We start from the raw sequence: 22,530 nt of genomic DNA on the forward strand, positions 1-22,530 counted from the left end.
TTCCTGAAAAGGAGCTCTGTGGACAGAGGCGAATGGGCCCACTAAAACATTAACGACTGTGGGGAGGTTGGAATGCTGTTATTTCAGAGCCCACTTGCTGTTTATCTTGAGTGGTATTCAGCCTACCAAACAGCCATTCCTTGGCCACCTAGAGCCAGACCTAACATCCTGATAAGCAGATTAGAAACCTCACAATGTGTTATCTTAAAACCAGATTCTCCAAGAATTAAAGGGCTAAGAATACTATCAGGTAAGGTCTGCGGCTCATCTGCCTGGCTTTTCTCATGCCCTCCCCAGTGCGTTTTCACATTGCTTTGATTTATGACTTTCTTTGTTCTCCTATTATAGAACCACTTTCAGTTTGGAAGACACGGAAGTGGGGTAACCTAAATCTGTGCTTTTCCAGGCCATGGTCACCCAAACTTGGTTGCAGGATAAGCTATTTTTCATTCCCTTTCTGCTGAGAGCTGTGGCGTTTTGTGTGTGTGTTGACAATTCCAATTTTTGTCTCATTGGGTTTTTTTTTTCCTTATCAAATTCAACAGCTGGCATACAGTAGGCTAAAATTTTTTCAAATATTCGAAGATAAGAGGATTTCACAATGAACACCGGGTGTGTGTCACCTTGTCCGTTATCATTTTTTTCATCGGGCTATTTATTTGTCTCTCAACTCCTTTTATCTGTGCATCGATGCCTGGTTAACTTTTAATGAATCTGTCGTGTGAATGGAGGTTATTTAGGTCCATAATCGGAAGCTGTTCATGTGGAGGTGCCTGATACACAGGCTGAGCTTCCTTGTGCGGAGTTTGGGGAGCTCTCTGTGGTGGGCACCTGTTAATCCCTGTACCAACCACCTGGCATTCAGAAACAAGGTGACCGTCCTCTAGGAGCTCGCTAGTTACAGGACCCAGATGAGTTAGCAATACAAAAGGAACAAGTCGAGAATGTGCTAGCCATTTACTTATTGATTTTTTACATGTAATGTAGACTAATCAATGATGTTATGTTGCAACTGTCTGGTTTCTTGGCATTTTGTGTGTTGCGGGTTTGTGTTGTTGTTATACAAGTAGGTAAAACAGGTTTGGGTATTTATTTATTTATTTATTTATTTATTTATTTATTTATTTATTGCCTTGGCCAATACTGAGGAAAGAACATTTTATGAGTCCTAGTTTCATGAGTGACAAGTACTAGTCCTCTGGAACCTTAGATCCTTTGGGTTTTCTTGTTTTAAGTTGTAAGCATACCACTGCAATATCTATAGAGTGGAAGAAAAGGGAGAGCACACTGTTCCCAGTCCAGGCTGACTGTGGTCAGAGTTAAAAACCAGCTCCGCCAAGTCTGGAGCAGCAGCAGCAGCAGCAGGCAGCAGGCAGGTGCGGCTTTCTCCCCCACCACACACCCCTAGCTTTGAAACAAACAAAAAACCAGAAACCTGTATGAGTATACTTTGTGGACCCTGTATTGACTATCTTTGATTGTTCAGAGACAATGCTTGCCTTGGATGTGCCATCCCAGGACGGTGTTTTGTAATAATCCTTTATTAACGTCTCCTCTGTCTATTGGCATCTATTTTAACTCTTATTTTTAGAAGGTAGATTTGAAGGTCAAAGCGGTATCTTTGTGACTGAATTCTAAAAGTGCTTAGCAGGAAGCCACCTACAGAAGGGTGCTGAATCACTGTGAACTGGGAATGCATTCAAGTCCATCCATCCTTAACTGTTAACTAAAAGTGAGAGCAATCTTTCCAAGATGGCAAGGGAACTGGGTGAACTTGGCCCCCCAAACACAGCAGCAAAGGTGACAGCTGGGACTCCAAACTCTTCACGCTGTCGCTTTTCTCACATGGTGGACTTTGCTTTCTAATGTGTCAGCAATGCTCATCACTCACGTCATTCGCCCATGGATGTCCGTGTGGTCCTTACCCTGCGACGCTGCTGGTCGTTAACTGACTTTGAACAAGTAATTTGAGTTTCCTAAGCTCCAGGCTCCTTTCCTGTGACCAGAAGACCTGGGTACTGATTCAGCATGTAACTGAAGTCATGTAAGGTTATATGCCATAAAAGGCATATCAGGCGTGGAGAAGTTCCTTAGTATGAGGATTGATCTTCAGTTGTCAACTTAATTTGATTTAGAATCACAATGGAAACATATCTGGGTTTGTCTACGAGGATGCTTCTAGAAAGGTTTAACAGAAGTTGAAAGGCCCGCCTTGATTCCTTGGACTAAGGTCTTGCATTGAATAAAGAGTAGAAAACAGACTGAGCACCAGCACTCACTCAGACTGAGCACCAGCACTCATCGCTCTCTGCTTCTTGGCTGTGGCTGCAGTCTGAGCAGCTGCCTCATGTTCCTGCCGTCGCCATGCCTTCTCCACCACCAAGTGCTGTCCCTCCAACAGTGAGCCCGGCAAGACCCTTCCTTCCCGCAGCTGCTCCTCCAAGTGTTCAATCACAGCAATAAGAAAAGGAACCAGCAACTCGGCAATGTTAGCTTTATTCTACCATTCGAGATCAGCTTCATGTCAGATTAGTAGAGGTCATCTGAGGAGTGCAATATAAGTGTATTGTGAAGAAAGGGAAGGCAAGCCCAAACTGGGCATTTTTTTTTTTCCAATCAAAGTAAACTTAACTTTATTTTGCAAAAATCAACAAGCATATATTCATATCTGGTCTCTCTTCAAAATGTATTCTTTGTTTTATTTTTAAACAGTTGTGCAAGTTGATTTTGCATGCCAAATATCTTGCTTTTTAGTTCTCCTTGGAATATTTCCCCCCTAAAACAAAGGTGCCAGTGTTGTCCAAAATCTGTTTGTTTTTTTCCTTCCAGAATTACTAACGGTAATATTTATGGGGGGAAAGAAAAACTGCAAGGTTCAGTCTTCAGCTTTCATGTTTGGCTCAGCACTATAATTAAAATCTTACATTTGCTTTGAAGATAAACATTTCGAGAGAAATTTAATAAATCTTGTTTCTGCTGCGCAAAGGAGCCACTATATCAAAGCGTTTAACTGGAGCTGTCGACTTCCTGCTGGTAGACTATTACTTCCAGCCTATTTATTAGCTTCTTCCTGTAGCCCAGGACATGCTGTTTTTCTTCCACTAGTGAAGGGACAGGAAAACAACCGTTTCTCTTCTCTTGCCTTCAGAGTCATTCAAGGCAGGGCATGGTCAAAAGTCACAAGATTGGAATTTGCCTTGATTATATTTATTTTTGAAACTTAAATTGTTCTCTAGTACAATATTTACTTGTTTATTTAAGACCATAATTCATTTACAGCTAGGATAAAACAGACTTCAGAGGCATTTGAAACAATGCCTGAACCATATCTAGAAGAAAATAATTGTCTCTGACCTATTCTTTTGCATTTGAAGTAAAAGAATTTTAGGTAAAGCAAAGAGAATGAAAATTTTAAAAAGAAGAAAAGAATTTTTGGTATTAGCTATTCACCAGAAAAAAAAATACTCTAAAGGTTTGTTTATTTTATTCACATCTTTTAATAGATTGTAAACAAGAACAGGGTACTTTTGACAGTAGCCTATGAAGAATACTTTTTGTAACATATCCTTTAATATAGAATAATATGAAGAGAGTATTTTAAATATGACTGTCGGGTTTCTTATAAGCCTATTTTCCAGAAGAGTTTTATTTGAAAGCATCCTGATTTCAAAAGAAATCTAAAGCCATGGAATTGAGTTTTGAGCGAATGTGGGATACAGGGTAAAGTCATGGCATTTCCTATCGTCAGAGACACACAATGCTGCCTGGACAAAAGCGACTGGAAGGGCACCTAGCTCAGACTCCAGGCAGGATGCCAGTGCATAGAAAGAGTGCTGGTCAGGTCAGAGGTGAAAGACGACACAGTCCCCAAGTCAACAAGTCGTAAGCAACATCAACACATCATGCCATTTCACAGGATTCCGATGAGGTCAGTTAGAAACTGAACTGTGATAGCCACATATTTTGGAGAAAAATTCCCAAGCCAGGCGGATGTGGATGGGGATGAAGACATAGGCAGTGTACACTACCATAGCAACAATGGTCAGTAAGATGGTATTGAACATAGACTGTTCCCAGGGCTCCAGGACGGCACAGCAGCTGATGATTTGGTATTGATAGTAGAGCCAAGCAAAATACTCCTTCACACTCTTGAAATCCATGGTCCTTCTTCAAGCTGTGGACAGTCTTCCTGTTAAGGGAAATAACATCACCAAAGAAAATTAAAATAAGAAACAGAGCACACAATCTTCTGGGAATACACAGCAAATGCATACTGTTAATATTCCCATAACCTGAAATTTTGGTTATTTTCAGGCAAAGGGTGTCCATGTCACTAGTCCTAATATAAACCTTAGGTGTTGTCCTGTAGTAGGTTTCCTGGGGCTTTAAAAGTATTTTATATACAGATCCTCTTCAGCTTATAATGGAGATACATCCCCAAAAGCACAGTATAAGTTTAAATATTCTAGAGAAAACAAAAACAAACCACACTTAGCCTATTGAACATCAGGGCTTAGCCATGCAGTGCATGGTATAGAGTACCATTTATTTGCCTTTGTGATTCCCAAGGCTGACTGGAAGCTGTGGCTCATTGCTGTTGCGCAGCATCACCAGATTATTGCATGATATAGTAAATGCCAGGAAAGGATCAAAATTCAAAATACGAAGTATGGTGTTTTCTACTGGTCATGTACCACAATTAACACTGAAATACCACATTGGGACTTCAGTCAGTTGGAGACTGTAGATACATTACTGCATGTTTTAATGGTAGGGTAGAGAGCCTCAGAAGCCCTCAAATGGACTGATCTAGATATCTCTGTATCTTCATTCCCTACCAATCCTGTTCTATACAGTTTTGATGTAATATATCCAGACTTTGATCACAAATATATGTTGAGTCTCATGAGACCTTCAAGTGAATCACTAGGGATGTGGGTAGTTTGGGGGAACATCCAAGACAAATGAGAGGCCCAGACCAGCCTCTTAGCCTTTCCATTCTTTCCACCATGTAAGGAAATGGTCTTCAAGGCATGTACCATTTTGGATGTGGAGATAGACTCTCAAAAGCTACCAATCTGATAGCACCTTCATCTTGGATTTCTCAACAACAGAACTGTGCAAAAAAATTATTATTTATGTTAGCTAGTCTTCAGTACTTTGTTATAACAATCCAAATGAACCAAGGAATACTCCTGCCAAAATCCAACATCCATTCATGATAAAAGTCCTGGCGAGACAAGGGATACATGGGATATATCTCAACATAATAAAGGCAAGCTACAGGTAGCCTGTAGTCAACATCACCCTAAATATTGTATTTCCAAGGTATTCCCACTAAAATCAAGAACAAAACAGAATGTCCATTCTTTCCCTTCCTGTTCAACATAGTACTTGAACTCTTAGCTAGAGCAATAAGTCAAGTGAAGGAGAATAAGAAGATATAGATAGGAAAGAAAGAGGTCAAAGTAGCTGCTGTGGGATGGTCTGTATGTCAAATTACTCTGATTAGTCAATAAATAAAACACTGATTGGCCAGTGGCTAGGCAGGAAGTATAGGCAGGACTAACAGAGAGGAGAAAAGAAAGAACAGGAAGGCAGAAGGAGTCTGCCAGCCACCACCATGACAAGTAGCATGTGAAGATGCCGGTAAGCCATGAGCCATGTGGCAAGGTATAGATTTATGGAAATGGATTAATTTAAGCTATAAGAACAGTTAGCAAGAAGCCTGCCACGGCCATACAGTTTGTAAGCAATATAAGTCTCTGTGTTTACTTGGTTGGGTCTGAGTGGCTGTGGGACTGGCAGTAGATAGAGATTTGTCCTGACTGTGGGCAAGGCAGGAAAACTCTAGCTACAAGTAGCTTTGTTTGCAGATGATATGATTGTATGCATAAAAGCTTTGTTTGCAGATGATATGATTGTATGCATAAAAGACCCTAATGCCACCAGAAAATGGCTACTGCTGATAAACATACTCAGCAAAGTGGCAGGAGAGAAAATGAACTCAAAGATCAGCATCCTCCACACAAATGACAAATACACCAAGAACTAAGGAAAACAGTATGAGTCACAGTAACCTCAACGATGACAACCTACAATTCACACTGTGTGTGTGTGAGAGAGAGAATAAATTTCACACGTATGTGAAAAACTTGTGCAATGAGAATCTTGAGACACTGAAAAAAGAAACTGAAGAAGATTTCCCATGCTCATAGTTTGGCAAGGCTAACACTGTGAAATGTTATCTGCCTTCCTACCAAAAGCAATTTACAGATTCAATATTTTCCATATCAAAACTCTAGCACAGTTCTCTGTAGAAATTGAAAACAGTAATCATAAATTTCATACAGAAATACAAAAGACCTGGGATATACAAAACAATCCTCCACAGTAACAATGAAATTGCTGGAGGCACCAACACCCTGGATTTCAAATTATACTACAGAGCTACAGTAATAAAAACAGCATGGTACTGACATTAAAAGCACGAAAATAAAGTAAAAATGTAATTCTTCAAGAACTCATAAGCTATTAAAGAGAAAAAGAATCTCAGTTCCATTCAGGAGAGGAACCTACATAATCAACTCACCTTGTTTTCAAGGCAGCCTATGCTATTTCTGTGGAGCTAGCTGGCTTGTGAGCTCCCAGGAGTCTCCTATCTGCATCCCCCATATTGCCATAGAAGTGTTGAGATTTCAGACGCCATAATCGCATCTGACTCTACAGGTGGATTCCAGGGACCAAGCTGAGGTCTTCAGGCTTGTAGCGTAAGCCCTTTTATCCACTCACCCGTCCCTAACTGAACTTTTAGTACTGCTACACTGGAGATTAGGTTTGACATGGAGTTTAGAAGGGATGGAAGCTGGCAAACCACAGCACAGTGACAATTTCAATGGGCAAGATTATCCTAGAAACCAAGATTTTCCAAGAATGGAAACAATGAAAGTGATGAGGACCAGTACTTGAGGTCTGGCCGTCCTGCTAAACAACGTAACTTTAAAACATCTTATTCATAACAAGCTACAGTTGCTTCCCTGTAATTACTTAGAGTGTGAGATAGGGTCAGGTAACTGGTGGAGGAGCCTGGGGTCTCTTTATTAGGTATCTAGTACCAGGTGGCACTGGACGAAGGTGACGTCTTTATGGCTAAGACGGACACATTTGTTCTCCTTAAGGAGTGTAGACTAGTTGGAAAGACAGATCTTAAACAGTTAGTAGAAATGAATACATGATGATCAACTATGTTACGTGCCTATGTTATGTTCCCATTCTCAGCACCCGTATCAAGCAACTCCCAACTACCTATAACTCTAACTTCAGGGCATTGGACACCTTCTTCTGGCCTCCACAGGTACCCTCATGCACATACATGAAAATAAGTAAATCTATAAAAGCACTTTTCACGGGTCCAAACTGGCGATTTAGAGGGCTTAGAAATGAGATGTTACGAGCCCTGTATTCCTAAGGGAAAGTTGAGTGTTCAAGGAGGTTTTGTAAACTTTATCCAGTCTGAACACAGTCTAAGGAAAAGATAAAATAAGAGGGATGATTAAATAGATTGAAAGGGAAATGGAGAAGGAGAATGGGGAGGTATGGGAGAGGACAAGTGGAAAGGCGAGAGGTGGGAGGGAGCTTGGGAGGAGGTCAAGGGTCCAGCAAAGGGAATGGTGTAAAACCAAAGCAGCTAGAGCTATGCCTTATGCCAGCAGGAGGCCAGGAGTGGGAGAATAGAGTTGAATATGCTAATGCATTCAGTCTTTCTCTCCTTCTTTTCTTTCTTTCTTTCTTTCTTTCTTTCTTTCTTTCTTTCTTTCTTTCTTCCTTCCTTCCTTCCTTCCTTCCTTCCTTCCTTCCTTCCTTCCTTCCTTCCTTCCTTTCTTTCTTTCTTTCTTTCTTTCTTTCTTTCTTCCTTTTTTTTTTAGATGAGGTTTCTCTATGCAGCCTCTGCCTCTCAAGTGCTGGGATTAAAGACATGCACTACCATCACCCAGCACTAATTATTTTTCTTTAACCTATGATTCCGAGGGTCCGAGAGGTTATTGACTGGAGGGGGGTTGTAGTGTTAGGGAGGAGGGACTAAACTCATAGGGTACAGTACCAGGGTGAAATGGATTTGCACACCACTCATTTGGGGAGCTCTATTCTTCTGCTCTTCCCATGGGTATTGCTTGTTCAGAATCAACCATGTATTGAAGATTTATAAAAATTTGCAATATTCTTTTCAGTTTTATTAATGAGATAATATTGCATTGAAGAATATCATTGACTTTTCTTCTCACTATTGTGTTTATTTTTAATGCACTAATTAATCTCTTGGCTGATGTTTTCTACTTTAAAATTAACTTCTTGCTTGGGCAGCCCTAGCAGACAAGTATGGCAGTCTATTGAGAAACCCAGAGGCACCCAGCTAAGCTGTGGAAACTGTGGAAGAATAGGTATCCATTATTCAAATCTGCTGAAAGTCACCCACTAGTCAAAGAAATAGCAGATAAAAAGCCTAGGAGCATATGTTACATCAAAGACAGGCATTTTGGCCACAAATGCCACAATGCTTTGGGAGTGGACATTTTCAATACACTCGCATACTAAGAACAAAAACGTTAAGATGTGTCGACTGCTTCCACATCTCACTTCTCAGCCCTCAAAATCGCCAGTTTGGACCTGTGAAAAATGCTTTTACAAATTTACTTATTTTTGTGTATGTACATGAGGGTATCTGTGGAGGCCAGAAGAAGGTGTCCAACACCCTGAAGTTAGACTCATAGGTAGTTGTGAGTTGCTTGATATGGGAGCTGAGAATAGAAACTGGGTCCTCCTCAAGAGCAGCAAATGCTCTTAACCACCGAGTCGTCTCTCCAGCCCCGGGCAAATGTGTTTTTATTATCTCTTTTTCATCTCATGAGGTCTAACAGTTAGCTCACAGAAGGCATTGATTTTCCTATTTGATTCTTCTTTTCGTTTATTGATGAGAAGAAAATTTTAAGATTGTTTGTTCCCCATTTCCTATTATGAGAAGGTGAGAAGAGAGAGCTGGTTATTATTGGAAAGCCATCTGCTACAATCTATTGTAGAATATGCACTACTTTTAGGTTCTAGATTTACTTAGGTAATTTATTTCTCCTTTCTTTCGAGTCCATTTTGTATCTCCTATTAGACAATATGTACAATTAGAAAAAAAAAAACCACTGTAGACAAAGTAATGAGTCATAGGGGTGGGAGAGTTCATTAATTCATTGAACAAATTTATTGTGAGTACAATTATGTAGCTGCTGAATAGCAATGGCCTCAGAAGGACACACCCTCCCAACGGGCATTGCAAGCCTGAAGGAGAAGCTCTTTTGGACAATGTAGCAGTCATGCAGTTCATGAGGGACTGGGAAGGAACACTAGGTGGAGGCTGGAGCCGTGTGGAAAAAGTACCAAGAAGGATTCTGGAACAGATACTGAACTTTGGAAAAACCATGACAAAAATACAGTGAAATTAGTTATCTGTAGTCACCTAGAGATAGATGATAGCCTCCCCCTCCGGTGTGTGTGTGTGTGTGTGTGTGTGTGTGTGTGTGTGTGTGTGTGTGTGCTGTGTGATGGCCAGAGGCTGATGCTGGGTAGCTTTTTCAAGTTACTCTCCATGTTATTTTTTGAGGCAGGATCTCTCACCAAATCTGAAGCTCATTGATTTGGCTAGGGTGGCTGGCCAGTGAGCGCCAGGGATCTGCTTGCCTCTGCTTGCTCAGCATGGGGGTTGTAGGTGTGTGTTTCCATGCCTAGCTCCCACATGGAGACAAGGGATCTGAACTCCAGTCCTTATGCTTTTGTGGCGTGTATTTGACTGACTGTGCCATCTCCCAAGCCTCTCTGGGAAATGTCTTAAATCCTTAAATGTTTACAATAAAATACAAAATTAATATAGTCACTTCTTTAAATTCCGAATGCCATATTCTAGAGATGATGAATAAAGGACTTGGAATGTTCACTTTATTCAAGCCTTCTATGAGTCTCCTTGTTTCTAGTTATATACTTTTAAAATGATGATTGCTCATAAGTGGGAAAAGGGAGAGTTCTTTGTTTTTATTTTTAAAAAATGTTTCCCCTAAGCTTGACTTTTGAAATCCACTTATATCTATAGGCTGTGTATTGCCAAGTGGACCTATATGGCCGGACTGTGGCCTGTCTTCTAGGGTACCCAGAGGCCACTCTACCGCTGTGCGATGCTGCCTGCTACAAACTGGATGTTAGGACAGTGTCAGGAGGTTAAGAGCTCTACGAGGTGACTAGGTCATGAAGTCATAGCCCAGGGAATGGTGCCCTTATAAGAGAGACCCCAGAGACTCAGCCTTGGACTACCCAGCCTTGAGACCTGAGAGGAAGGAAAACCCCAGTCCACAGTAGTATTACGGTAGCCTGAGCCAAGACATGTTCTCAAGTGGAGGGAAGGACAGAGCTTCTTTAAAACCCTGCATGTCTATGATTATGCTCCTCAAGAGGCCTTGGTGAAACATAAGGCAGCCGAGGTTCCCTGTAAGAAGGGAGCTTGGGATGAAGGTCAGGATTGCTACCTGAAGAAATGGAAGCTCACAGGAAAAGCGTTCTCTGAGCCACTATTTTAAACACATGATAAAGTCTCCCTTGTGAGGACCACAATAGTAGCATATGCTAACATACCTACTGTCCTGAAAGGACAAGGGGGCCCTGTGAGGTTACCTGGCCTCAGCACCACTCCATTTTCCTGACCCCATTCACCCCCTAACATAAGAAATTTCCCTGGCAGTCTGTAGTTCAGATTCTTGCCTAGCAACTGTAGGTTTCAATGTACTTTTCTTACAAGTCTTGCTGGGAATTGGTAAAATCTAAGGTTCTTATTTGTAATGTGCTCCTTGGAATGGTTGAAAACCCCAACACGGTGCTTTGCCAGGTTAAGGAGGTTTATTTGGGAACCAGGGGGAAACACTACATCCTAACCTGAATCCAGTGAATGAAAAGGGTCACCAGGACAGTGGCTTAGATGTCTCCAGGAGGCTATTGCATAATTGAATGGAGAGTGAGTTGTCATTTTCTATTTCTCAACGCCATGGCTTTTCAGCCAACAGGTGAAGATTGCACACTAGATTTATGGGCAGTGGGAAAGGAATAAAAGTTTCTTCTCCCAGACTAAGGGAGAAGATCGACACTTGTGACCCACATCAGTCAAGGATGGGACTTCATTGTGGCTTAAGTAGATAACCAAGTGAGTAAGTGAATACGTGTGGCAATTATAAAAATGCATGTCCTAACGTGAGCCTGTGCGTTTGAGTCAGGAAGAGGATACTGTGAGAAGAGCAGCAAGGAGTGGCTGGGCTTGCTGAGGATTGGTATCGTTGTTTTTAATTCTACAGAATAGGAGTGGTAGGGAGTTAGGCAATGGCAACCCAAGATAATTCCCAGGTGATTTGGGATTGCGACGTTTGTGAAACGGAACAGCGACATGAACAGCAAAAGGCCCCTCTTAATAAGGAATTTCCTATTCTAAAACTTAGCTGCTCTCTTGGTTAAGAGCCAATGTTTTGAACTCCATTTCCTCTTTGAACCTCAGAATCAAGGACTGAAAGGTCAAATGGGCTCCAGTTGATTCTGACTAGCTCCTTCCTGACTCATTTTGGAAATCTATAGCAGTCGTTCAGCGTGTGTGTGTGTGTGTGTGTGTGTGTGTGTGTGTGTGTGTGTGTGTTCAAGTGTGTTTGAGTACACACATGCTTCATATTCAGAACCTGAGATCTGAGGAGAGATAAAAGCATCCTGCCTGTGGCAGAGAAAGATGCTGTATTTAAGGCAGCTGTACCTTTAAAAGGGCCCAATGTGACTTACTCAAACATAAGCCTTCCTCCGAGTGATTCATTTACTAAATGAATTGGGAGTGCAATGATTTCCTTCCAAATGGCACGCCACAGAAAGGAAAGGTGGGGGAGAGAATGCATTCACAGTGGCTAAGATTGCTGGTCAACACCAACAGTAGCCAATGGTGACGATGGATGCCTGTTACACAATGTCAAGACAATGGGACTTTATCTCTGCAGTCATCTTCTCAATGACTCCAAAGTCAAACAATTAAACAAAACATTAGACAAACTCTACTACATGGGGCGCGCTACAAGAGACGCAACTTGTTTTCCTCAAGCCTCTTAAAATTGCCAAAAAACAAAACAAAACAAAAAAAGCAAGCAAAGTGTACAAAGTGGTCACAGCCAAGAGCTTACAGAGACGTGATGACCAATTGTGATGTGACAGCCCAGGTAGACTCCTGGGTCAGAAAAAGAATAGTAGGTATGAGAATGAAGGAAATGTGAATAAAGTAAGGATTTTTCTCAAGAGTATATCAATATTGTTTCATTAATTACAATGAATATGTCATACCTATGTAAGATTTTAGTAAGGTAAATAAGACAAAAGGTTCATGGGACCTCTGTACTGCCTTCTTGATTTCTATGCAAATCAAAAAACTTGTTACAAAAAATATAAAGTCCATTTAAAAATTTCTAAGGAAAAATAATGATCAGTGAACTGCTTGAAAATCTAGCTGACTTTTTTTTAAAAAGTTGTGTATTTATTCCATGTGTATGAATGCTTTGCCTGCATGCCTGTCTATGTTCCATATGTGTGCTGTGCCCAAGGAAGTCAGAAGAGGCCATCAAATCCCCTGAGACTGGAGTTGCATGCAGACAGTTGTGAGTTTCATGTCAGTGCTGGGAATTGAACCCAGGTCCTCTGGAAGAGCAGCAAGTGTTCTAGACCACTGAGTCATCTCTCCAGCCACCAGTTTACCTTCTCGTTGCTATGGGTTCCTTTTTGAGACACTCTTGCTCTACCACCCAGGCTGTCCTCAATCCTATGATGCTCACGTCTGAGTTCCGGGTTACAGGTGAGTGATACCGTGCCTAGACAATTGGGTAACCTCTGGGTGACTTTGCTTATACTTTTCTTCCCTTCTGGAAAACTGTTCAAAGTAATTCTTGCATCATAGATAAAAACTATTACTCTGCAAAGTGAAGTAACTGAAAATAGGGATATAAAAACAATATTGTTCTATGAAGTGCTAGCATTACTAAGAACAATAGAGAAATTGAACAGTTTACATTGTGGTCCAGGGTAGTCAGAAACACATATGAAAGAGTAAACCATCCCAAGATAAACTAGGGACCAACCTCTTGGCTCCATGAATGCTGAACAAGTGAGTCATACCTTCAGTTCCACTGAATAGGTTTCTTAATGAAACAAGAAAAACAAACAACAATAACAACAAACCTTACCTAACTCCTGTGCTAACTTAAGTTGTTTCTTTATAATTATTAATTTTTAAAATTTTACTTATGACTAGGTCTCACGTAACACAGGCTGGCCTTAAACTAAGCCAAAGATGACCTTGAACTCTTGATCTCTTACCTCTGTTTCCCCAAGTGGGATTACAGGTGTGTACAATCACATTCAATTTATATTGTACTGAGAATAGATGCCAGGGCACTCTACCAACAGTGCCCCTCCACCTATTTTTCCATTTAAGATGTTCCTGTGCTGTCAGCAGGCCAGCTACTAGTCATATGTGGACATTTAAACTTTTGGTTCCCAGTTGTCACATACGGCAGGTGGCTGCCGTATTGAACAGCGTGGATGTAGGGAGCATTGACCAGCAAGGGTGTAGACCATTCTGTCATTGCATGAGAGTCTCACAAACAGTGCTGTGGAAGCTCTAGATTCTTTCCTTAGGTGAGTCTGACAGCTTACCAAGGTGCCCTTTTTCTGCTTTATATTTTTCATTCTGTTTCCAATATTAACTTTGAAAACTTACAGACTCTCTGCTTGAAACCCTCCAGTGAGGGGCTCTTCCTTTCCTGAGAAATAAAAGACTCATTCACACCCCTGCATGGTTTGATTGCTCCACTTCTCTGGAGTCATCTCTGAATTCTCCTGCTAAGAGACATTGACTTCAAAGTATTAATATTTCAAGCTGTATTCTTTTGTTTCCTATTCTCTGATGCCTCGTCTCTGCCAGACAAAATCCAATTTACTTTCATGACCTAGTTCCTTTAGCCTTCTTTATATTGCACAGTCTCATAAGAAGAACCTTCTCTTTCAAGGAACACACAGTGCTTTCTTCTGTATGTTTGTTAGCCACTGCACTAACGTTTTAGCACTCGCTCACTATAATTAGTCACATGCAATCCGTTTTCTCAGTAGGTTTGTTTGTTTGGTTTTCCTGTAAAATACAAGGGGTATGTGGCATTCACTTCATCGTCCCCAGGACCTGGCTGGGAAGATGACTGGCTGGATGACTGACGAACTATGTGGCTATTGAGAGCAGAAGACATTCTTTCTTGGACACGCTTCCCAAGTAAAGTCTAAGTATTGTTATTTCCTGAGGAAGATGTGGCGCCCAGAAGAGGTGCTTAGGAATTCCATGATCTGCTTGAGGCAATGACTTTAGACAAAACTGTTCTCTGCAAATTTAGTGCCATCTGTCCTTTTGAAGAAGAGGAAGGAGAGAGTTATTTAAACACACACACACACACACACACACACACACACACACACACACACACAAGCACAAATGCATTTGTAGTTTCTCATAATGTTAAGTAAGGTTTTCCTTACTGCTTACTCCACGAAGCAGTAAGGAAAACCTGTGAAGTGGATTTAAATTTCACAAAAATGCCTCTTACCAGTTCTTGTTCTAGGTGACTAAAAATTTGAAATTAATAGAAAAGTCGTTCTGATGAGGAAAATACTCCAGGCTGGAAACACCTGGAGAGTGAGATTTTAGGTCAGGCCTCTACCCCTCCTCCTCCTCCCCCTCTTCTTCCTCCTCCTCCTCCTTTTTCTTCTTCCTCGTCTCCTTCACTTCCCCATGCTTCTTTTTTCTTTTCATTTTCCTTTTCAGTTCCCTTTCTTTCCTCTCCTTCTGTATATTTGTCTGTTTTAATTCATATCCTTGGGAATGGCCTCAAAGCTCCTGCTGTCACTGGTTGTTTATGTAGAAAAAGGCGATAATTGATTATTTCTTCTAAACTTAACTTAGTGATGGAGTGTAAGTAATAGTAAAGCAGTGTGTGCTGTTACTTGTAGTCACACAACCTTAAACTGTTTGCATGATTCTGCTAAATTATAGACTCAGAAAGTCTTGGTGGAGTATTCTGCTTGCTTCATCATGGAGTGGTTTGTGTATTTTATAGGAGGAAACTCCAGGTCTTATTCCTGCATGATAATTGAATTGCCTAGTGCAGTCAAAACCAATCAACCAATGTATCAATGTGGCCATTGTGCCAAACTTCCCCTTGGAAGGCATTACAATTTTTGAATGACATTCAGATGTGCCCCGGGCAGGGCCACCTCGTTTTCTTGTGTCTGTTGAGCAAAGCATAACTTCATATTCTTGTTCTTATGACAGGGGCCAAATCACAAGCTGCTTCTTCCCCTGAGCACAGTTCAGTTCACAGAGATGCTGAATATAATTTCTCTTTCTCTCTTTCTCTTCTCTCTTTCTCTTCTCTCTTTCTTTCTTTCTTTCTTTCTTTCTTTCTTTCTTTCTTTCTTTCTTTCTTTCTTTCTTTCTTTCTTTCTTCCTTCCTTCCTTCCTTCCTTCCTTCCTTCCTTCCTTCCTTCCTTCCTTCCTTTCTTTCTTTCTTTCTTTCTTTCTTTCTTTCTTTCTTTCTTTCTTTCTTTCTTTCGTGTGTGCCTGTGTTCTGAGGCCAGGTTAGTGTTGAGTATCATGTTCTGTTGTTTTTAGACAAGGTCTCTTACTGAACCTGGGGTTCACCATTTTGATTAGATTGGTCGGCCAGTCAACAAGCTCTTGGGATCCACCTGTCTCTGCCCCACCTCCCTTAAACATGTGCTACAGTATCTAGACTTTTCTGTGGATTCTCGGGATTGGAACTTAGTGTTGTATTTTAAAAACAGTTGGAGAGGGACCTTGGTGGGTTGGAGTCAAGGTGCCCCACAGTAGATAGCACTCATGTGGAGAGTTTTATTAGTGGAGGGGAGGGAGAGGGAAAAGGGAAAGGGGTGCAGAGCATCCTTGTGGGGAGAGAGAGAAAGAGAGAGAGACAGAGAGAGAGAGAGAGAGACAGACAGACAGACAGTGACACAGAGACACAGAGACACAGAGAGGGATAGGGAGAGTGTGGAGAGGGGCTGAGAAAAGAGAGAGAAGGAGGGCGAGCCCCACCTTCTATGAGGGGACTTTGAACATGTGCAGAGGGATCACATAGCAACGAGCGCGTGACATTGTCAGGACTTTGTGTATTGGCCAGGTCCCCAAGGGGCAGGACTGAACGCTAGCACTTGGTTCCTCATTCTTTCCCAGCAAGCACTTGACCCACGGAGGCACCTCCTCAGCTCTGCGGCATGTCCTTCCTTATTCCACCAGAGACGAGGACACCTACGATTTAAGTCTTCAGAATTAATGGCACAACCTCACACTGTATCTGTGTGGAAATAAAGCTTGGCTAGTTTATTGGTTTCTATTGCCTTCTGTGCACTACAGAAAGTTTCAGTCTTTCCTAATATCTCCCTGGGAACTTCCTTTCCACACGAGACTACTTGCCAAGTTTCCATCAGCAGCCAGTCTCCCAAGCTGACAGCCGAGTGAGTATTGAAAGTCAGACTATAAACCCGAGTATTTAGTGGAGGCTAAGAAGGAACCTAGGAGTTTGTGGTGCATGAAAGGCAAGGGAGAAAAGTAATGACCGTAGAGCAATTAATGGATTCTCGTTGTGCATTCACGATGGGAAAGGAAGAAGCAAGCATGGTAAGTGAACACAGGCATCGCTTTTAGGCAACTGAGCTACGCTAATTACATTGTGTAACCTTGTCCTTAGCAATGAGTTACTGGCAGTCAGCAACAATACAGTGGTTGGTACAGAGTGTGTCGTGGCTCCACCAACTCCAGTGTGTCTAATTTGTAGTAATCCGAACAAAAGTGGGATACCTCAAAACATGCTCCACCAGCCCAATTATCAACTGACACCATTGGGCAATATGGTGTACACTGAACAACTAATCTTGAAGTAGTTCTTTGTTTTGTTTTGTTTTTGAGGGAACTCAACTCAGACTGCAGGTGAGTTTATGAGTGAAGGACTCATGACTGAGAGAAAAAAAATTGGAATTCAACTCTAGTGAAAGTATTCACTGCAATTTAGGGCACACAAAATTCAGAGATTCTTTAAATTCAATGTTGTGTGACTATAAAAAGAAGTTATTTACTTCAAAACCACGAAGAGGGGAAAGTATATTAATATGGAAATGGATAGAAAGAGGCTTTATAATGGTATGGGGATGACATGCTATGTGTTCCCTTCTGGTGTCTCCTCATTGACTAATCTAGAAACAGGGCAGCGTCTCTGCGCATTTTGGGAAGTCCTGCAATGGAGAGATGGGCTTCTAAGGCCAGGCTTAGCTGTGTGTTTCTTGGGGGTATATACTCTTTATTATTTTTCATTGAAGATACATCCCTGTTACTCTATAGTGCCAGAAGGGAGAGTATGCAGCTTCCAGCTGACTTTTCACTCCTGCGCTATGACTGCCAAGGCTGCCAAGTTGATTTTAGAAGCAGAACATGAACATAACGACAAAACCAAGTATCTTTAAAATTATTAGAAAAAGAATTAAAAGTACAGCTATGTGTGTGACAGCATTATTTGTGATAGTCAAGTGGAAGCCATCCAGATGCCTGTTATCAAACGTTACCCCCCCCCAATCTCCCTACCCTGTGTGTGTGTGTGTGTGTGTGTGTGGCTGGGGAAGGCAGGTGGCAGGTGGCATGTCTCTGCCAACACCTTCATTACAGACTTCCACCTCCAGCACTATCAGTAGATATATTTCTTTGGCCAGAAGCCACCACACCTATGGTGATTTGTTGTGAGAGCACTCCCAGAAACAAATACAGATGTCCTTGAGGACAGCGGAATATGCAGTTCCCTTCTCCAAGCAGAGGCAGTATCTCTAAGTGTCAGTGTGGTGGGCTATGGCTGGATTTGGGGCTTCACTTATCCTTACAAAGATGAATAGATTGAGGCCTAACAACTCATGGTGGCTGTGAGTAGAGTTGGGAGAGGCTGAATGCTGGGGTGATTGCATGGGTGAGTTCTGGGCCCTGTTTGGGGTTGAACTGCAGCCTTGAGTGAGTCACTCTGAGTAACTTAAACACTCCTACCCCCAGTTTTCTCAGCTGGGGAACAGGAATGGAGACAGAACTCCATGCCCATATCTGCTGGCAAGATTAGAAAGAATGAGTGCTTACAGCAATACTTGGGAAAGGTTAAGTTGTATTAGCTAATATAATAACTACTCTATATACTAGTATATAAAGTATACTTTATAATATAATGGGTCTAAAGACTAGATAAGAAATGAAAGAAATTGGCACTACCTTTTAGGCTGAGCAGGTGACTCTTCCCAGTTCCTAACCTAGAAATTACTTTTAGGAAGATGGTTGTTCAGAATTTTTATTTGGTTCCCATGTGGCTACCACAATAGAGACAAAGGGCCCCAGCAAGCTCAAGACTAACTGCCCTCTGTGCGCGCGCCATTGCACATGCAGAGTGCCGCGTGAAATCCTTCACATGCCTCAGCTCACTTTGTGAGATGAAGAAACCAAGGCTCTGGAGTCTGTGCCTTGCTTCTTTGGGAGTCAAGCTGGCACTGATCATGGGCTTCCACCTGGGATGCTGTGCCACAGAAGTGTGGGAGCTCCTGTCACAGCACGCTGCCTCCTACGGTAACTGATGCTATCTGAATGTCCAAAAAGGATGCTCTCAACTCGAGAGACCAAGACTTATTATCGATAAATTTGAAGTAATTGTAAAGTTTCTTAAAGTATGTGGAAATAATCGACTGCCCCCACTCTCGAACTATAAATCCTTGAAACACTGCTGCAGACTGGAAACGACATGAGGCTTCCAGATGTCTGCAGGACACAGGGATAGATCCCTCCCATCCATACTCTTCCCTGTGAGCTAATGAGTGCTTTTATAATAATTTGAATAGGAGCAGGCAGGCTAGGTTTCCTTTAAGTCTGTTCCTTTTTCTTAATAAATAGTAACAGTAATTTTAAAACAAAATAAGATGAGTGCCCTTCTGTGAACACTGACCATTCTCACTTTCACTGTGAGTATTTTTATCTTGGAAGGCAATGTCTTCATATCCCACCCACCCCCCACCCCATATTTGTTATATAATTTTATCCCACCTGGTTAACTAAATGTTTATTAAAAAACATTCCTCTCATACCAAAGGCCTTCCAGGATAAACTACTGCATCATATAAATTAAAGATGAAGGATACTGAAACAGAAGCAGTCTTCAACCAGAGACCCATAAATAAGGCAGGAGCTGGTGCTCTGCTACTGTGCTTTTGGCATTTATCCTGTGACTGGCTTTTTCTAGGCCAGGGGATTGTAACCTACAGTCAAAGGTTGGGGAAGATGGCAGTTACGTAACCCTTGCAATTTATGCAAATTTGCACAGATGTAACATTTTTCTGTAGACACCTCACAGGTTCCTCTAAGTCTTTAAGCCAAGAATCACTGTTTTGAGATGAAATAAGGCTAATTGCCAGTTTCCTCCTTTGCCTCATCTCCAATGTCAATACGATATTCCATATGCTGTAAATGTTTGCTGGTTGCTCGACAGAGACCCAGGATTTCATTTTAGTAAAGACATAATGTTGCCATGAGAAGGGTCACATTTCTAAAAGATTTCTAGAAGTCCAAGATACGAGTAGAGGAACTCACCTGAACAGGAGGAGCCAGGCTGATGCACAGGTGTGCTTCTCTTCTGAATGTTCTGGTGTAGATTACCTCTCTTCTAGGGGCTCTATTTCTTCATCTGTGAATAAAGATTTCAGTGAAATTAAGCCAAAGATGACATCAAACTTTACAACAATCCTATCCCCTGTAAAATGTCACTTAACCATTCAGACTCTAGGATATATTGTGAAGAAGCAAGGAATGTGCTAACATTATTTTAAAATTTATTTTGGGGGAAAATCAGAGTGATGGCTGATGAGTTTGCAATTAATGTGTCCTGAGAACTAGTTGAGGATGTAGGATCCTTCCCTCAACTTTCACTGAAGCAGCTGGCTCTTACCCTGTTTCTAGATTAGATTTCTGGGCAATTTTTGTTTTCAAAGAGGGGATGTTTCTTGTTTTCAAAGAGTATGTTAATATCATATGGGGAGTGGGGAGAGGAAAAAGAAATTAGGATAATCTCTGAGTTTAAAAATTTGACCTTGGCATGATGGTAGACTGTGTGTGATAAGTAATTCAATACTCTTATATATCTGCAAAGTATAATGCCACAGCTGAGTGAAAGGGGCTGGAGCTCTTTGTCTTGGGTAGAGTTTTTATTGCTACAAAGAGACACCATGACCACAACAACTCTTATAAAAAAAAAACATTTAATTCGGATAGCTCATTTATGGTTTCAGAGGTTCAATCCATTATCATCATGGTGGGGAGCATGGCAGCGTGTAGGCAGACAAGGTGCTGGAAGAGCTGAGAGTCCTACATCTTGACTCAGAGGCATTGGGAAGCTGACTGACTGTCACATTTACTGAGGCTTGAGAAAAAGACCCACACACCCCCAGTGACACACTTTCTCCAACAAGGCCACGCCTCCTAATAGTGCCACTCTCTTGGGGGGGGGCATTTTTTTCCAAACCACTGTACTCTTCTTCTAGCCCTTAGAAAAGACCATGCCAGTGAGTCAGCTGAGCACATCCTCACGGTTTGGAAAGTCTCCAGAAAGGAAGGAGTTAGCAGTCTTAGAAGGACTGATGTTCTAACTGACCCTGTAAGCGGTCACAGAGAAGGATTAGAACCACTTTATTGTTGTCAGAGGTGAATCTCAGAAAAATGATTGACAGTAAGAACTATGTAAAGCAGGAGGGCGGGGTTGGAGGGATGGTTGGTGACAGAGAACTTGCCTAGCATGCGGAGTAAGCACAAATACATAAAAAATAAAGGGGAATGGGTGTGTTGGTGAGATACTGAGGATGCCAGTGGGAAAATGGTTCAGGGACTGCTTAATATGCCTTTCCCAGACTGCCATGAACTGGGAGGCAGGATTTAAGATGAGATGATAGTAGTGGGCACGGTAGTACATGCCTGTAATCTTGGCATCTGGGGGGCGGAGGGAGGAGAAGTTCAAGGCTAAAGAGTGCACTTGAGGTCAGCTTTCTCAAAGCACCATGGGGAAACATAGAGACAGAGTTACTAAACTTTCGCCAATTCTATGATCCAGTCTCTACAACAGAAAAAAAAAATGACATAGGAGAATGTGTTAATTTGTTAATATTTTACTTTGTGCATCCTGAACTTACTTTTTTATGATGTTCTAGAGGTTGTTAAGCCTCTCTGAGCATGGGATACATGAATAATACGTGTGATTTTATGAATGAATAATACGTGATCTTTGCAGGTTGTAGAGATTAATCCTCACAACACAGTAAAGCGTTTTTCATTATAGCTGATGTAAGGACAAATTTATCTCAGTTTCTATTTGTTTCTCACATTTTCTATGCAATTCTCCCTCTTACCTGAGAGATTTCTGCTTATTCTTTTGAACACTTCAGACACAAACTAGGTAGGTGGGTAAGGGGACGGCGAGCCAGGTGGGTAGGTAAGGGGACAGCAAGCCAGGTGGGTGGGTAAGGTGAGCTAGGTGGGTGGGTAAGGTGAGCTAGGTGGGTGGGTAAGTAGACAGCGAGCCAGGTGGGTGGGTAAGGGGACGGCGAGCCAGGTGGGTGGGTAAGGACGGTTCCGGGAACTGGGGGTTCACCATCAAGAAGGCATTAGGTGCGGCGGTGCTGTGCGTTCTGTATGTACCCTCATCTGTTTACTTCTCAGTGGAGGAAACCGGGAAGCAGCTTTACTTTCTGCTTTCCTTGTGTCCTGCGTTATAATCCGATCTTCCTGTCAGTCAAATCCAGAATGAGGTCAACCTGTTTTTTTTTTTTTTTCCCTCTCTCTTTCTCTGTTTAGACTTTTAGACAATGAAATAACTTATTACGAAGGCTAGCTGGGTGTGGTAGCACTAGCCTTGACATGCCTGTAATCCTAGCACTCTCCTGGCAGGTGGATCTCTGTGATAGAGGCTAGCCTGGTCTACGTGTGAGTTTTAGGCCAGGCAGAGTTACATGGTGAGACCCTGTCTCAAAAAAAATTTTTTTTAATTAAATAAATAAAAGTATGTGAAGGCTCAGTCTCTCCACGGTGGGGACATGTGCTCTTTATAGCTTTCTCTTCCATCTCTGCCTAATGTGCCTAGCAACAGAGCTACCTGCAAAGCAACAAACTTATTTTTCATTGTTGAGTTAAAAGCGGGAGCAGTAGTTTGCCACTCTTAGCAGAACAAACTCACCGAATGCCGTTCTTTCGCACATCCTGACAAAGTGAGTACCCATCCGCTGCCTCAGGGGAAAGAAGCTGCACTTGACCCCTGACCCGTGCTAGCCTGACATCCAGTTGTATACTCCTGCTTCCTTCTATTACTATTTTCTGAT

At 41.9% G+C, this 22,530-nt stretch overlaps 1 protein-coding gene across 1 annotated transcript in view; it reads right to left on the bottom strand.

The window, feature by feature from the left end:
- Positions 1–3,470: 3,470 nt before the first annotated feature.
- Sptssb (serine palmitoyltransferase small subunit B) overlaps positions 3,471–22,530 on the bottom strand; it is a 30,603-nt gene continuing 11,543 nt past the window's right edge. The window contains exons 2-3 of the mRNA XM_028867203.2: positions 19,760–19,853; positions 3,471–4,189 (exon numbers count right to left, since the gene is read on the bottom strand). Coding sequence (XP_028723036.1) covers positions 3,930–4,160 — 231 coding nt within the window. The 5' untranslated portion in view covers positions 4,161–4,189; positions 19,760–19,853 and the 3' untranslated portion in view covers positions 3,471–3,929. The remainder of the gene's footprint in view (positions 4,190–19,759; positions 19,854–22,530) is intronic.

Source organism: Peromyscus leucopus, chromosome 6 (assembly GCF_004664715.2).
Source record: "Peromyscus leucopus breed LL Stock chromosome 6, UCI_PerLeu_2.1, whole genome shotgun sequence".
Taxonomy (NCBI): Eukaryota; Metazoa; Chordata; class Mammalia; order Rodentia; family Cricetidae; genus Peromyscus; species Peromyscus leucopus.